Consider the following 17,809-nt stretch of genomic DNA (forward strand, 5'->3'; position numbering starts at 1 on the left):
AATTTTTTTAAGATAAGTAGCTATTAAAATTATTAATTTTTTTAAATTTTAGTTTGTAAAGAAAAAAATAGAATTTGATATATGTTTTTTAATTTACAAGATGCATTTATTAATAAAATAAATTTACAAGTACAGCTTAATTAAAATTCATTAAAGCTATATTTCAACCTCAACTTCACTCTCATTTTATAATGATAAAAGTCCGCCTTCTTTCTAGTTTCTACCCATGCGAGGTCAAGCCACCCACGTTTACTAAAGCCCACAGTCAAATGAGGGTACGATCTGTCTTCCATGACATGGCTAATCTGCTGATTTTGATATCGTGTTTGGTAGGAGTGAGCATTTGGTCGGTTCGATTTAAAATCGAATCGAATTGAATAAATTGAAAATTGAAATTTTAGTATTTATAAAAATCGAATCGAATCGGCTTTGGTCAAAAATCGAATCGAACTGAACATGTCTGATTCGGTTTGATCAGTTTCGATTTTTAATAATTTTTTTATTTTTTACATTTTATTTTTAATATTTTAAAATTTAATTAAAATATTTTAATTTTAATATGATTTAATTTCTCTATATTATTGAAAAAATATATTATTATCACTAATCAGTTCGATTCGATTTTTTCAGTTTTTTTCTGATCAAAATCGAACTGAACCAAAATAATCGAAATTTCTGAAATTAAAATCAAATCGAACCGAAATATATAAAAAACTGAATCAAATTTTCAAATCGATTCGATTCGATCGATTTTTTCAATTTGAACCGAATACCGCTCGGTTATATCATTTAAAAAAAAATAATAATTTGAAAAAAATATTTTATTATTTTAATATTTTTATGATTAAATTATGTTCAAAATAATTTCAATAATTTTTAATATTTTCAATTTTTTATTTCTTCTAAATCTTTAATTATTTGAATATGAGATATTCATCTAACTTGCTATGCACGCTCCATAATATAATATTTTTTTATTAATATTTTATTTCTGTACAATACTTTTTTGAAATAAATAATTTTATTAATCACTATATTAATAATAATTTAACTGAATAATATATTAATTACTAAATAATAATATTTTAACTAAATTAAAACACTGCTTTTAATTAAGATTATTTGATTTTGATTGAGTTTTAGATTTCTATAACATTATCACTACTATTATTTTATTTATCAGCTGGTTTTTTGGGAAAGATTTTTTTTTTCTTTTACAATTCAAACTTTATTTAGATATTTTTTCAGAAAAATTTTACACTCTACTTCAGAGAGATTGTCTTTTATCTTGACTTTTTTTTTTCAATTTTCTTTCTCAGAGGATTAGGCTCTATTCACTCGTATAAATTCGAAGGATTTTCAGGAAAATATTTTCAAAAGCTAAAAAATTTAATTTTGAAATAGAGGATAATTAATCAATTTTCTAAAAATTTAGGGCTCGTAATAATTCTTCCCTCTCTCAATTAACTTTGTAAATTAATTTCTGGACACATATTTGCGGGAATAATAAATAATGGATAATCGCGGAAACATGGGACCCTACATTCTTCGCACTTACCTCCACCTCCGGTTGCCGTCAGAGTTCTCTCTCTCCTCACTACCGGAATTACCCAGTTTCCGGTCATCTTCGCCTTTATCATTTCTCAAAGCAATCTTTTTTATTCTCCACTACCACTTGTAGCAGAAATAATACTATTGTCACTGCCTGCCAATACCGTCCATCGATCAGAACCAGATCACTCAAAACGACCGGAGAAATTGAGCAAAACGACCATACACGCATGGTTATGTGATCCTTGGGGCAGAATTTCAAATTGATTTAGGGCTAAATCAGATAAAGAAACAAATGTCACAGCACCATCAGATTATAAGCGAGACTTCCAATGCTAGTGATATTCCAGTGAGTGAAGTGTATTGGTCTCTGGTGGAGAAAGCCGATAAGAAGTTCTCTAAGATCAGAGACTTGCCCTATTATGAACGAAACAGGTTCTCTCTGTCTCTTCATTTTCTGTTTGGTTGCTGAGAAAAGGAAAATTTAAATTCGTGTTATGTCGATATGGATTTGTAAAAAAAAAAAAATTTACTAGTAAGATTTTACTTATGACCAATAAATATGGTGAAGATGTTGGAAACTGCTAATTGGCAACCTGTTTGTGGTGTAGGCACTGCGTATTATCTGAATGGGATATACGCTTAATATGTGGGTTTAATTGGATTTAGTTGAATTATCTGGTTGAGGATTAAAACTATGTCTCCTCAGTTTAATTGCTGTGGTATTGTTGCTAATTGTTTGATTTTTCTCTTCACTGCTAGTGCTTGATGGGAAATTGGAAAATTTAATAGTTGCAACCTTTGGTTTATGTTTCTTCTTTGATTCCAAAGAGAGAAGGAAGCAATTTCCTCCTCCACTTTGAAATGTGTATATTACTTTTGTTATTAGGTGCATGCAATGCATTGTTTCTCAGTAGCATGTACCACGGTACCAGAGACATAGGTTTTGGTTTTCCAATAGCATGAGATAGCCCTGTTGTAGTTCAGCATTCCAAAAGCTGATATTGTTGTTGCATTTGGTTTTGTTCATAGGTATGATACATATTTTTATAAGGTATTCAAGGTGTATACACAATTGTGGAAGTTTCAACAAGAGAATAGACAGAAGCTTGTGGAAGCTGGGCTCAAGAGATGGGAGATTGGGGAAATTGCATCTCGAATTGCTCAGCTCTATTATGGGCAATATATGCGGACAAGTGATGCTGGTTATTTATCAGAGTCGTACATATTCTATGAAGCAATATTGAGTCGAGAGTATTTCAAGGATGGTTTGTTTCAAGATCTCAATCTTGCAAACAAACAACTGAGATTTTTAGCCAGGTTTTTAATGGTCTGCTTGGTTTTGAATCGACGTGAAGTGGTGCATCAGTTGGTTAATCAACTTAAAATGTTGGTTGATGAATGCAGAGGGACATTTCAGGTTATTTTTATTGTTATTGACCTTTCTGGATATCATTGTTTTGGTATTATATGGTGTTCGTGTTCTTTCAATGGTCTATATATCTTTTTGTACTTTATTCCCTTAATAGAAATTTAATAATGGAGACATGAAAAAGATCTCTTATTTGTTGTTATTGTTTTCCAAGCTTATTTTTATGCAGTTATTGTGCATCAAGTTTTTTGAGAGTCAAAATTAACAATAAGCAATTGAATAATGTCAATATATCTGAAATATTGAACTCATAATGTGCTGTGACCATGAGCTGTGGCCACTACTTTTTATTACAGCAAGGAAGCAGTTGCATGTCTTGACATTTTTAACTGATGATAATGATAAATTGAAGTTCAAAAATAATTGATCATGTGCTGTGCGTCTGTTTTGGTGATTTTCTTATCCTAGATAATGGATGTTTCAATTTTAAATAACTTTTGTTTGCTTGTAGACAGATTCACTGATAAAGTATGGCCTTGGAATAATCTTGTCTCCAGGAAACTGACTTTAAAGAATGGAAGCTGGTGGTTCAGGAAATAATTAGATTTTTGAAAGCTGACACAGCTTTTATGAATATCAGGCCTTTAAGATATAGTCTTGTACTAGACCCTCATCCAGAGTCACTACCACGCATTGCAACAAGAAGAAACTTAAGATTACGAGATGCAATACTTAGTAGCTACCATCATAATGAGGTTAGGTACCTCTTTTTTCCCATATCAACTGGAAAATCTAGCATATATAGTTTTTAGCTGAGATGTTCTGATAATTAATTTTCCTGATATTGTTAAATGCAATTATTAACTTCTTGTGTTTTTTCTTTCATTTATTGGTTTTTCTCTGGATCAGGTTAAGTTTTCAGAGCTCACTCTAGACACCTTCAGGATGCTTCAGTGCCTTGAGTGGGAACCAAGTGGTTCATTTTACCAGTCAAATAGTACAAAAATTGCTCAGAATGGGGGTCCAGGGCCTAGTCGCATCAACTACACCCAGGATATAACTGATCCTACCTTACCTGCAAACTCACGGAAAACTGTCTTGTATCGTCCTTCTGTGACACATTTTTTAGCCGTGAGTATGATATAATATATAAGTTTTACCACTACATTTCTGCTCCTTTGTTACTTAATTGTTCTAAATGTTTATGGAACAGCAAAATCAGATATATATGTACTGAAAATTTGAATTTACATGTATTGGGGATGCTCTAGTCCAGAATATTTCAGGATTGAAATTGTCTATTGAAATATGTAAACACTTCAGTTTCCTTGATTACCTTAGAATTTGGAAATTCTGGATCTCATGCTTTGATATCTTTCATGTTGGTGGATTCTCTTGATTTCTGATTTGAGAATGGTGGATTCAGAGTTCAAAGATGGTTGAGATATGGTAATGGCGGCTAAAAAATTGGAGATTCTGCAAATTGATTTTAGCACTGATGGTATTGTCAAGAGGGACAAAGTATCCTGCTTTCATATTATTGAACCTGGCCGCATTCATCAAATTTTTTTTTTTTTTGGATTCTGGAGGATTCCAGATTTAGGTACTTTTAGTAATGCATGGGCTTTTGCTTTCACTGGGCAGTTGAAACCTCTACATTTGGAACATTTAGTTACAGATTACTGTAGTTTCAGGACTTGGACATTTATATCTTAGATGCCTAATCACATAATAAACGAGTGCTTTTTGATATGCATGTCCACCTATTTAGTTTGCCAACAAACACATCCATTCACACAAGTGTTTGTCTACTCTTTTAACAATGGTGTAATGCCTCTTCAGAACGTGACAACATTGAAATCCATTTGTTTGTTAATATTGTTTTAGATAATATGATGTTGAAACCCAATTTATGCATTGGCTTGTGCTTTCACTGGGCAGGTGCTGGGTATGATTTGTGAGGAGCTACCTGCTGATGGAGTTCTTCTAATATATTTGTCAGCTTCAGGTTGCATTTTTCGCTTTACTTTGGAGAGTTCATGGTTACTGTCCCCTACCCTTCTGTACTATAGAAATACAAAATCTTCATGACCCTTAACATTATTTAAATTGTTTCAGGCAGGGTTGGACAGACTATTTCATCTGCCTCAGCTGCTGGAACTTCTCTCAATGCTGCTGAGAATGTTGTGAGGAACTTTCAATCTCATACCATTTACTCAGATGCAGCATCGACATCTCCATTCAGTTCTAGTAATTCTTTAAATCCATCATCAAGACGGAGTAAAGGAGAGTGCTTGTATTTTGGTGCACGTGGAAATGGAGGTACTTGCGCAGAACATCTTGAAGAATTTCAATTTCGTGCACCCATTTTATCACAAATCTCCAATTTTCATTTGCATGCAGTAGCCTAATTGATTGTTTTGTGCCAAGTTAATGCAGTCACATGGATAATCCTACATGTGTCTGCTATTTTCCTGTTTTATAAACTTTTTTACTAAATTTTAAGTACTGGGTTCCATGAAATTTTATATGCTAAAATTAGTACATTAAAAAGCTAATTGATTTCTGACTACCATATAAATCCGTGTAGGTGATGCTGAAATGTCCTTTTAATTGTTTTTCATGATTTACTTAAAATCTAAATGCATTTAACTTCTGAGATATTAACAACTCAAACACCATTCCAGGTTTAACTGTGGTAAGGTAAACCAAGGACTTAAACATCTGAGATGCAACTGAAGATAATGAAGATGGGAATTGATGCATTTATTTTCTTCTTACATTTATTTTGCTTTTACTGTTATTCTTGCTGTAATACTGAGTACTTGAGTTGAGGCAACTAAGTTTAGATAATTCTGATTATTAGTTGATATTTTGTGGGATGCAGATAAGACATACTGTTCTTTTATGGTAGGAAAAATAATTGTGATGTAGGGTGCCATTGTTGAATAGACTTAAGCTGGTTATTGCATTACTGCATATAAGTTTTAGCGAGTATTATTCTGACATTATATTATCCTTTTCCAGGATTAAACAGCATTTACCCTACTGATTTAGTTCCATTTACAAGAAAGCCTCTATTTATAGTTATCGACAGTGATGTTAGTGACGCATTCAAAGTGAGTGTGTCAATTCTTTTCTTTGCTATTAGCTGGGTGCGAAATCTTTTTGTTGTTTCTGATGCTGGCTGATCTTAAGTAAAAGTTACTATAAGCTTTAATATCTTCTCTCTTTTGGAGGAATCTTAGTTTTCCTCTCTGCATGTGCACAGCTGTTTACCCCTGAATTGTAACCTTAAATGTCTGCAGACAATAAGTGGAGCTGAAAAAGGAGAGCCAGCTGCAATCCTCATATCTCCAAGCTGTTCAGTTTCCCTCACTGCTGCTGAATCCTCTCGTCACCAGAGTGGCAGTCTCTTCACTCTTTTTCTGACTACTCCTTTGCAGGCTTTTTGCCTGTTGATTGGTTTGTCAGGCTCTGATATTGAGATGGTGAGAGTTAACACCAATGTCTTTTCCTACTTGGTTGTTTAGTTTGAACTATATGTTGACGGGTGGATTGGACTTTAGGAGACATACGACAAGGCGGAGAAGTCACTTTTTTCATCCTTGAATGACTGGGGATCAGCTTTAGCAACTTTCGACACTCTAGATCCTGTTTGGGCACAAATTTTAGGAGATCCTTTCCTTAGGCGACTTTTATTGAGGTACCAGTCAAATTGTGTCTCTGTTTGCTAGGTTTAAATTTTGCAAGCATGTGCAGCATAAACTGTTTCATGAGACCTGAATGTTTGGCCAAACAAAGCCATCAAATTGCAGTGACATGGAGAAAGAGATACTATAAGTAAGGCTATCCACAAGCTTTCCCATTTGAGCAGAATTTACATGTGAAACCCTTCTCATTATGAAATTGAATTCTGTGTTAGCCATGTTAAGAGGGGTTATCATTTTCTGATTTGCACATGGGATGCAAAATCTGGGTTTATTTGAAAGCCCGTGTTCCAAACCGCCTTAATACTGAGATTTAAGTATTTTGTTGGTAAAATGGTTTGTCATCAATTGTAGAACTTCCAACTTCTCTTGTTGTTGAATGTGAGCTTGGACCAGAGTATCCCATATGGTAATATGATCAGTAATAGCCGTTGGAATTTTGTATACATCAATCCTCATCAGTTGAAACCTCTACATTTTATGAAGTTATATACTTTAGCAATCATAGTTGAAGAACTTGCACATTATGGGCTTGCGAAATGATATGGGAAACATTTAAAATATCTGGAAGTTGATTGCAGGATGATATTTGTTTTCATCTTTTGCAGATTCTTATTTTGTCGGGCAGTGTTGACACTGTATGGACCATGTTTTGGGAAGAAGGAATATCATCCTGAGTGTGTGCCTTCCCTTCCAGCACCCCTCCTGCCAACTGCCACTGCATCACAAACTGTGGTTCTGCAAATGGCCCATATTTTTGGTGCAACAAAGAAATTTATTTTCTCTGAAGGAATTGTACTTCCTGAACATAAACAGAGTGACCTGGAGATGACCTCAGCCCCATGAAAGCACATTTACATTTTGGAGAATTAGGATTTGATGTAAAGTTTGTGAAATTCCTTCTGGGTTTGATTTGTTTGTTATTGGTTTCTGCATCATTTCTAATGAATCCCGCAAAATTCTGGAGGACGAAAATTTATTTTAAATTTCCTTTTCTTATTATTTAGTTATTTAATCAAATTTGGAAAGTTAAACTAACTGGAAAGCCTCGTTCTTCTATCACTGGCATTAAGGTAAGGTCTACACTTGGATCAGCCAAAGAACACAGAAATACTAGCACAAGCACAACTCTTTCTATCAACTTAGTTCATCAACAAAAAAAAGCAAGCATGTAACTGCATCTAAGAGTAAACATTGAGATATTCTTTTTCTTGTATGTAGCATTCATTCGTAGATATCAGCATGTTATCATTAGTATTGGCGTAAGGGAATGATTGTGTGGTCTTAAAATAAGTCTCTTCTTTTATTGACGGTCTCATGCCTTACAACTGCAGAAGCCGTCTCATGTCTTAGTAATTCTATGAGTAGGTGGTTAATTTTGACAAAATACAAATACAGTGAAATCTATTTTGCAAAATTTTTAATTTCATTATACATAGCTCAAGAGTTTGTAATTATTATAATTTTATAATAAATTAAGAAATAGTTTATTAAATAAATCGAACCGTATATAATAAAACGTTTTTATTAAATACATTACTGGAAACCATAAGAGCGTACAACCTTCTGAGCACATTCTGAATCTCGAATTTATGATTTTTGTTTTTTGGTGAATAAAACCGACCATTAATAATTAGCGAAAGCAGACATTGCTAATAAGCTTAGTAATGATCCAATCTTCTGAAAATAATCGATGTTTACTGTAGATTTAAAAAATATTGAAGTGGGTCTTATCTGCTTCCACTTATTCGTATTTTAGTTTATAATGGATCATATTCAAATAATATTTTTTCAAAACAACGATCTAAAAATTCAACTTTCTCATACATACAATCAAAAGAAAATCCCTCATATGTTTACATAGTGTTTGATTCAATTATATTTTACAAAATTATTTAGAATTCAATTGAATTTTAAATATAATTTATTTGAAATGAATTTCATTATTTATTATTGAATTGATGAATTCCACATAACTTATCTTTTCAAATTTTTAAAATTACTCTTAAGAGTAAAATAAAAATTCTATGCTATCAAAAAATTTTATATTTGATAAATTTATAAACATTAACAAAATCATAAATTCATTAAAAATATATTAATAAATTTAAAATAAATTTCCATGACCAAAAGATTTACGTAATAAAATAAATAATTTTATTAATAAAAGAAAATAAACTAAGATATTATAAAATTTGAAAAATAAAAAAAATATATTATACAATTGTCTATATATAATAATAGTAGATAAATAGAAAACTAGTGATGTCAGTTGCACTATCCCATATCTGGGTGAAATCTATGCTAGAATGATTGGATTTAAATTCAATTAGGGTACAAGACACGGCTCTATATATCTTATGAAAGTCTGGATTCTATCCAGATAAGCCAGACAGCATGAAAACCTGTTTGTGAGTGCCTTAACTCCAAATATTCTTTAGCTTTCGTGGAACAACAAATCTCATACCGTCCTGAATAGTATCCAAGTGGCGCCGAATGGAAGATGCAGTTACATCACTAAAAAATAAGAGGGAAGGGAAATAAAAAGATACTCAAGGGAAATGAAAGCAAACTTATTAAAATATACTCCACCAAAATTTAAAAATTAAAATTGAAGCAAACATAGCCTTAAAAGAATTGTAAAGAAGAAAGTAAGCAGAAAGGGAATTTGTAGATTGCATATCTCGAAAATGCATTACAAGCTAACTAATTAACAGCAGGCCGACTAACCAATAACTTGACCATAAGCAGCAACTTTGTGGTCTTAATTATTAAAAGATATAAACAATTACAACAGTCCATTCCATAAGTAGATAATATTTTGGATGAATAGAACTGAAGTCTTTAGTCAAGGTCCTGGCGAGCATTTTGGAACCACACGATTGCAAGAGTGACGAGGGATGCATATATTGAATTGGGTAGTTTTTGAATCAACTTTCCAACTCCTGGGACACCCTCTGTAGCCCTCTTTGTTGTCATTGCAAGTGTGGGTGCGACAATTAAGGTTAGTATCAGTCCCTGACTAACAACAACAAAGGTGTCTGTTGTTAGCTGCTGAATAAACTTCACAAATTCTTCGTGGTCAATTTCCCCATCAAGGTTGATATCACACTCCTGGACAGTAAAGGGTTTTTAATATCAAACCATGCATATGAAAAGAAATCAGGCTAAATGGAAATATGCATACAAACTGCTCAAGCACTACTGTCCACAAGATGAGAGACTCAGGTCCTTCATTTCCCATTTCAGTTATCAGTTATCAGGTCCTTCATTCGTGAGCCTGCAGCTACTAGTTGTTTTTTCTTTAGGTGTTCTATACTTTTAAATTTCCCCTCTTCTAATTGTTATTGCAGCAGCAAGATATCAGTAATAAAAAGGAGAAATCAAAATAATCAATAATAAGGATCAGTCTCTCAAGAATGCATTGGATTTAACAATTCAAGTACCTGAATCATGGCTCTGACTTGATCTTTGGTGGGTGGATCAAAATGGGGACCTGGCAATCGCTTATTGATATCACTACAACATCACAAAGAGAGATATTAGAGACCCAAAAAGAAAAAAAAGAAAAAAAATAAAATTCCAGCAGACCCTCTAAATTGGTTTCAAGCATTAGAACAGAAAGAAACTTAGATGGTTACTTGTAGATAAGAAGGACAGCAATGTATAAATCCTCAAAAGACAGACCAGGCCTTCCTGATTCATTCTTTATGCGATTAAAAACCTTGTCCGATATCAATCTTATTTGCCTGTGTCTCCTCTGCTTGCCTGCATAATTAACTTGCTAAGCTACCACAATGATATAAATTCCCCATCCCCATGAAACTCATAGCTAATATAAAGCAACCAGAAAATCTTGGAAAGGAATTGAAATTCACCCACGAATATGAAAAAATCATATCACCCAAGCAGATGCAAAAGTGTAATCAAAATTAACAGGAAAAAAAAAATTAAAACAAATAAAGCATGAATACCCTGAAGTGTGCCGATGAGTTGGCCCATGGCGAATCCTATAAACGGTGTCGTAAGATGCAGATTGGCACTGTGATTTGATCAGAATAATGAGCGCCTCGTTTTTCTTTCTGGGTCGTTTTTCACAGGCAGTTTATCGTTGCGAAAGAGGATCTTAGGTTTGAACCATTCAGTGGATTACTAGGCAGAGATAAACGTGGTTTGTCTTTTTTGGAGAGAAAGAGGAGGATTCCTCTGCGCTATGTTCTACGTAATTTAAATGCTGTGGACTATTTTTATTAGTGCCACGGACGGCAAAGGCCATGTGGTTCGGCGATTTTATGTGTACCACTTGTAGGAGAATATAACTCTCATCTTCTCATTTTTTGGCCTTCTTTATTAAAAAAATGAAAAAAAAAAAAAGCCAGATTTGTCATTGATTCTTGAGAGCCCGATTCGTCTTCGGAGATATCAAATTCAAATGTTCTTATTTAAATTATGGGTCTAGAAGAATCCGAACGGTTCGATTCAGGATTTTCCAATATAATTTTTTGGCCGAGCCAATAGACCTCAATTTCATAATTTTTCACATTTATAATTAAAATTTTTAATTTTAAATAAAAAATTAAATTTATTATAATTGTAATAATTTTTTAAATTAATTTTAATTAAATTTAAATGGACTTTTACTTATTATATATCGATATTTTTATCACATAAATAATTTAATTAATTAAATTTTAATTTTAATTAAGATATTAAATCTTTAATTATATAAAACTTTTAAATTATATAATTAAAATATTTAATTTTTAAATAATTAGAGATTTAAAATTTTAATTAAAATTTAATTCAAATTAATCATGTTATTTATGTGATGAAAATAATAATATGTCAGCTAATTTAAATTTAGTCAAAATTAATTTAAAAAATTACTATAATTATAATAAATTTAAAAATTAAAATATTTTAATTTAAAATTAAAAATTTTTGCTATAAATATAAAAACGCGTAAAATTTTATTTTTTAATCTAATCGACCTAATTTTTTTTGAATTTATATCAAAATTATATATTAATTATTTAATTTTGAAATAAAATAAATTAAAATTTGAAATTTATTCTACTAATAGAATAATTAATTTTTTTTAAATGTAATTAAGTTTATCATTAAAATCACATATTAGTTATTTAATTTTTGAAGTAAAATAAATTAAATGGGAAATTTATTATACTAATAGAATAATTCATTTTTTTAAAATATAATTAAATTTATCATTAATTGTATTGTATGTTAAGCAATTAAATATTATTAATATTATCTTAAATCCAATTAAAAATTAAAGTTGAATTGATTTAATTTAAAATTAAATCAATCAAAATTAAATAATATTAAACATTACAATGATCGTACTTTTAATTTTTTCTTAAAATACCCCAAAATTATTTTTTGATATACGCTCAAAACTATTACTACTCTAAAGAAAAAGAGATAAGAGATTCAATGAGTAGAATATGAGATTTTTTAGATTTATTCAGATACACTTATCACTATATTATAAATTTGTAAATGTTTTAAAATTATTATTAAAACTTTAAATGGTAGTGGAATTTTTTTTTTAGTTTTTATATATTTGATATGGTTTATTTTATAAAAAATAATTTAAATTTAATATTTATTTAAATTTAATCTATAAATTGTATATTTGCATTTGAAGTTTTTGTCTGTACGTTGATGTTGAGAATTGCTTTGTTTTTTTTTTTATGTGGATTAAAAATAATTACGCAATACAAGTTAATTTAAATATAATTACAATAAATTTAAAATTTAGAATTTTTTATTAAAAATAAAAAATTTTTAAAAATAAAAAATTATAATTTTGAATCAAAATAATAATAAATGGAATTAATGAAATTTAAAAATATGTGAAATGGAGGAGAAATATATATTATAGCGATGAAATGAAAAAAACACGATGTTCATACAAAAATTGAAGATTTGAATCCTCCTACGCAAAATTGTGGCATTAATTGAAGAAACCATTAATTAACTTAGTTGCTTAATTTTGAGGGAACTTCTGGTCAGGGTGAGCAGTATTCGGTTCAAATTGAAAAAATCGATCGAATCGAATCGATTTAAAAATTTGATTCGATTTTTTATATATTTCGGTTCAGTTTTTAATTTCAAAAATTTCGGTTATTTCGGTTCAATTCGGTTTTGATTAAAAAAAACCGAAAAAATCGAACCGATTAGTGATAATAATATATTTTTTTAATAATATAGAGAAATTAAATCAGATTAAAATATTTTAATTAAATTTTAAAATATTAAAAATAAAGTGTAAAAAATAAAAAAAATTATTAAAAATCGAAACTAATCAAATCGAACCGAATCGATCCGAATCAAACCGGTTCGATTCGGTTCGATTTCTGATCAAAATCGATTCGGTTCGATTTTCATAAACATTAAAATTTCAATTTTCGGTTTATTCGGTTCAGTTCGGTTTTAAACCGAACCGACCGAATGCTCATCCCTACTTCCGGTAGCCTTGCATTTTCAAAACTTTCTAATATCAATTAATGCACAAAACCTTCTATCAAATCATTATAAATTGCATATAGTAATGTAGTTATGTTATATTTATAACAACTTAATCTCTGTTTATTTTTTTAAAAATATTTTTTATATTTAAAACGTTTAAAAATACATTTGGTTGAATTTTGAGAAGTATAGATTTTATATTTATATAAAAAATTAATAATTTAATTAGATATCGAGAGATAAAGATGAAGCGGAAGTGTGTTTTTTCTAGCCAAAGATTATTGAATAAAGGAAAATGCAAGCGACGTATAACTCCTAAGATGTCTTATTTACATGACTGATTTAATTAAAAGCATCTTTTGTTATCACTGAGGTCTCGACAGCCAACCAAACCATGAAAAAAGTTGAACTGCACTACCAGCAAGATTAGCTAACATTAAAAAAAAAAAGTTTTTTATTAAAAAAAATGTCTTATTTAATTAAAAATCTCTATTTATTTATAAAAAATAACTTATATTTAAAAAATATATTTTTTAAATTAATTTTTTTATTATTTAATTTAAATTTAAATAATAAAATATATTAATAACCATCTCAATTTCTTTATTCCTTAACTTTAAAAATATATATATTGATATTCTAAAATCTAAATAATAAGATTTACAGTGGATGCTTCTCTTTTATCCATTTTTTCTTTGTCGGTAAGTGATATTCAGTTTAGTGATATCTAACTGTTTTTCTTTTCTGCTAAGTGTCACATATCTGTTACTCAGATCTCTACGTATGGAGGCGTCAGACTTCTCTCCACGTGCCGTCATTTAATTCTCTTAGCACACATGCGGATAGAGCTGCAAAGTAACCGAACCAGCTATTCTCCCTCAGTCATATCATCGAGTTGAATTATCTTCTATCGGATCCGTGCTATAATTGATCTAGTCTACTCCATATATTCAGACTAAAACTTGCGGTATTGGATTGAACTGCTTAAAAATAATTTGATAAATTTTGAATTTATATTTTTATGTAAGATCTCACTTTAATTTGTCCCATTTGATCATCGTATATATTTATATAAATTAAGATAAAAGTATCTACCTGCTCAAATTACAAATATATAACAAAGAAGATATTGAAATACTTGTTCCATCAGCAAAACGCCATTTTAATCTACCTGCCCACATTCTAAATGAATCCAACACATGAAGTAAAATATTTTTTTTTATATTTTCTGACATTTGAATATTTAAAAAAATTAAATTATTTTTAAAAATAAATTTTTATTTTTATTAAAAAATACTTTTCACATATAAAATTTTTTCAACAAATAAACGAATCTAAATCTTAAAAAACAATTTTCTCCCTTGTGAAAAAACAAGAGAAAAAACTAGAAATTTTATCTTCCAAGAAAAATACGATATATTTATTTATTCATCTGTCACTTTCCCACACAGCTAAAATACAGTGAAACACACATTCACATTAATGAACCAGAAGAGGATAAAAGCCTAGAGCCTTCTGCTTCAATTTCTCATTAATATACCTCTCTCTTCCCATGGAGACCATCCCAAAACCTAGCAAAGACATCAAGAAAAACTCCATTGATGATATTGACGATGAATCTCTCTTACCAGGCCTCCCCAATCATCTTGCCCACATCTGCCTTTCTTCTCTTTCTCCTTCCCTTCTTTTCTCCGTTTGCCACGCATGGCGGAGACTCCTCTACTCTCATTCCTACCCTCCCTTCTTTTCTCTTTACGTCCTCCTGTCACCGCCACTTAATGCTGCAAAGAGAAATGTTGATCAAGTTGATACAATCAATTCGGTTGAGTTTTTGTCTCTAGACCCCATTTCTTCAACTTGGCAGTCGCTTCCTAGTCCTCCAAGCGACCCCCCACTTCACCTCATCCATCGATATCCTTCTTTCTTGTCGAGAAATCTTCCAATCCAGTCTCTAACTGTCGCTAATCATCTTGTCCTTATGGCTGCCACCACTGGCCGTTTTGTCCCTGCACTTTCTAGGCCACTACTCTTCCACCCAGAATCCAACTACTGGTTCTTTGGTCCTCCATTCACCATCCCACGCCGCTGGTGCGCCACCGGTTCTGTTGGAGGCACAGTTTACTTAGCGAGCGGAGTGGGGTCACATTACAGTGGAGACGTGGCTAGGTCAATGGAAAGATGGGACACGAAACAAAAGAAAGAAAACTGGAGATGGGAAAAAATGGCAGCATTAAAAGATGGTAGATTCAGCAGAGAAGCGATCGAGGCAGTGGGGTGTAAAGGGAAGCTTTACATGGTTAACGTTAAAGGAAATGCAGTAAAAGATGGTTGGGTTTATAATGTTGAGGAAAATCAATGGGAGAATATGCCGAAGGGAATGCTTGCCGGATGGAGTGGACCGGCGGCGACGATGGATGAAGAGGTGATATATGTGGTGGATGAAGTGAAGGGAGCTTTGAGTGAGTATGACAGTGAAAGGGATTGTTGGAAGAAGGTAATTGAGTTGCCGGAGCTTAAAAGGGCAGAGCAGATAGCTGCCGGGAGAGGAAGAGTTTGTGTGGTTTGTGGAAACGGAGAAAGGATTGTGGTGGTGGATGTGGTGACGACGCCTACAAGAGTTTGGGAGGTGGAGCCGCCGCCTGGGCAGCAAGTGGTTTCTCTACACATATTGCCAAGGATGAGCAAGCATCACTAGCGTAGCTAAACAATTACTGTACATGATCAGCCCAGCGGTTTGCCAGAATTCATATGAACTTTTTTCTTCTTTTTGATAGAGAATTTAATATAAACTTGACCATATGTGTATCTATAAAGTACTTATTAATTTCTGTGTGACTTATTAATGTATGAGGTTATTGTCGGATATTTATTTTCTCTTTTATTTATTTTTAACATAAATTTACTGGAATTCGAACTAGCAGAAATCAGTTTCGAAAATATTTAATATTAATAAGATATAATTTATTATTATTATTTTTATAAATTATTTCGTGTTTAAAATTTACTGATCGAATTAATTTAAATTCATGTATAAAAAGAAAATGTTAATATGTCATATTAAAAATATTTATTAATTTATTTTAATTTTTTTATTTTATATAATAAAATATCATTTAAATTTGAGATTTCATAATCGCTGAAATTAAAGTTTATCGGCTAATTTTGATACCCATACACCTTCTTCATTTCTTTGAACCATGGATTTTAGTTCAGTATGACAAGAACATGTGCTGAATGCTATTTATGAGAGATACAAAAAATTGTAAGAATTTACATTATCTCTCCCTTAAAAATTTTCCATTTACATAAATCTATTTTAAAAGTTCATTCTTTGTTGCATAGTTTAGCATGATCCAGTTAGCTTTTTTAAATTATTCAAAATAAAAAAAATTATTTTTAAATTATATCATCTAATAGCGGCCGTAACGATACAACTCTTGAATAAATGAATTGTACACTCATGGTCAAATTATTCAACGCCATGGGTGTAGAATAATGAGCTCCCATAATTAATAAATTCTCTTATAACATTATTACGTGGAATGATATTTAATAATATCTAATATATTATTGATCAACGGTGATGTAATCGGTTTGTAATAGCTGCAAAATCAATCAGTAACAACTCAATAATAAGCTCTATATCACAAAGGATGATGGTCATTTCCCCTAAATATAAATGTGTGAGTATTTAATCGTTATTTCTCAACATCCAATAAAAATAATAATTAAATGTCAATTTAAAAGAAAATTTAGGTGTATAATGTTATAAAAATTTGTACGTCCTAGATAAGTTATAATTTTCTTTAAAATATCACAAATTTACAAAATGATACTCGTTTTTCTGCAGTATATAAACCTCAATTTCTATAGATTATTTATATATAATTCCAAATCGGTATTTTAATTTTGCGTATAGTAATAATAAATCATTAGAACCTCATAAGATATAATTAGGATGATCGCGACAGTCAAATCTTCTCACTATATCTACTTATAAACAATAAATTAATATACTGTATCACAATCAAATACTGTACTCAATCACAATCGATTACTATATAAAGTTACCATAAATATTAAATCACTATATTAAATAATCAATTATAAATTTCTACTACATTATATAAAAATTATTAATTCATTCTATTTCAATCACATTATATTATTTAAAACAAAATTAAATAATTAATATTAATTTTTTTTATTAAATTACAATAAAAAATTTATCACTATATTAATATATATTTATTAAATTTATTATATCTAAAATCACAATAAATATTTAATTGATATATTAAATTAACAGTTACAAATTTCTACTGTAATTAATCAAAATTAATTTTTTTTACACTAAATATAAATTATTAATTTATTCTACCTAAAATTACAATAATCTTTACTCAACTAACTTATGCAACTAAAGTTACAATAATTTTTTTACTATATTAAATCATTATCATTACATTTTATTGAAACAACTAAAAATTTTATTTTTATATATATAAAAATATACACATTTTTAAAAAATAGAAAAGAATTTTAGACATACCTGATAATAAAATGAAATAAATTAATAAATTATATAAATATAGACGAATACATTAGAAAAAAATTAAAAATAAAGTTGAAAATATATGATGAAAATTTCTTCTATAACAAAGAAAAAAAAAAGAATAGAAAA

At 30.2% G+C, this 17,809-nt stretch overlaps 3 protein-coding genes across 3 annotated transcripts; 2 read left to right on the forward strand and 1 right to left on the reverse strand.

Moving 5' to 3' along the window:
• The first annotated feature begins 1,606 nt into the window (after positions 1–1,606).
• Positions 1,607–7,619, forward strand: LOC110622937 (protein SCAI). The gene is made up of 10 exons (XM_021767689.2): positions 1,607–1,986; positions 2,584–2,971; positions 3,481–3,678; positions 3,833–4,054; positions 4,865–4,931; positions 5,042–5,245; positions 5,951–6,042; positions 6,232–6,414; positions 6,493–6,629; positions 7,242–7,619. Exons 1-10 carry the CDS (start codon positions 1,847–1,849, stop codon positions 7,477–7,479), a joined length of 1,869 nt encoding a protein of 622 aa, XP_021623381.1. The 5' UTR covers positions 1,607–1,846; the 3' UTR covers positions 7,480–7,619.
• A 1,666-nt stretch (positions 7,620–9,285) lies between these two features.
• LOC110622037 lies at positions 9,286–10,794 on the reverse strand. The gene is made up of 4 exons (XM_021766384.2): positions 10,608–10,794; positions 10,275–10,401; positions 10,080–10,152; positions 9,286–9,747 (listed from the first exon to the last, which is right to left on the reverse strand). Exons 1-4 carry the CDS (start codon positions 10,633–10,635, stop codon positions 9,478–9,480), a joined length of 498 nt encoding a protein of 165 aa, XP_021622076.1. The 5' UTR covers positions 10,636–10,794; the 3' UTR covers positions 9,286–9,477.
• Positions 10,795–14,614: 3,820 nt separating this feature from the next.
• LOC110622497 (F-box/kelch-repeat protein SKIP25) lies at positions 14,615–15,953 on the forward strand. Its single transcript, XM_021767007.2, has one exon. It carries the CDS (start codon positions 14,678–14,680, stop codon positions 15,818–15,820), a length of 1,143 nt encoding a protein of 380 aa, XP_021622699.1. The 5' UTR covers positions 14,615–14,677; the 3' UTR covers positions 15,821–15,953.
• The last annotated feature ends 1,856 nt before the right edge of the window (positions 15,954–17,809 follow it).

Source organism: Manihot esculenta, chromosome 9 (genome assembly GCF_001659605.2).
Source record: "Manihot esculenta cultivar AM560-2 chromosome 9, M.esculenta_v8, whole genome shotgun sequence".
In the NCBI taxonomy this organism is placed as follows: domain Eukaryota; kingdom Viridiplantae; phylum Streptophyta; class Magnoliopsida; order Malpighiales; family Euphorbiaceae; genus Manihot; species Manihot esculenta.

Coding starts and splice junctions, on each gene's coding strand:
- LOC110622937 (XM_021767689.2), top strand. CDS start 1,847: ATGTCACAGCACCATCAGATTATAAGCGAGACTTCCAATGCTAGTGAT. Junction 4,932..5,041: donor AATATATTTGTCAGCTTCAG/GTTGCATTTTTC, acceptor AAATTGTTTCAG/GCAGGGTTGGACAGACTATT. Junction 6,043..6,231: donor ATGTTAGTGACGCATTCAAA/GTGAGTGTGTCA, acceptor AAATGTCTGCAG/ACAATAAGTGGAGCTGAAAA.
- LOC110622037 (XM_021766384.2), bottom strand. CDS start 10,635: ATGGGCCAACTCATCGGCACACTTCAGG. Junction 10,153..10,274: donor GCTGTCCTTCTTATCTACAA/GTAACCATCTAA, acceptor GTGATGTTGTAG/TGATATCAATAAGCGATTGC. Junction 9,748..10,079: donor AAGTCAGAGCCATGATTCAG/GTACTTGAATTG, acceptor TTTACTGTCCAG/GAGTGTGATATCAACCTTGA.
- LOC110622497 (XM_021767007.2), top strand. CDS start 14,678: ATGGAGACCATCCCAAAACCTAGCAAAGACATCAAGAAAAACTCCATT.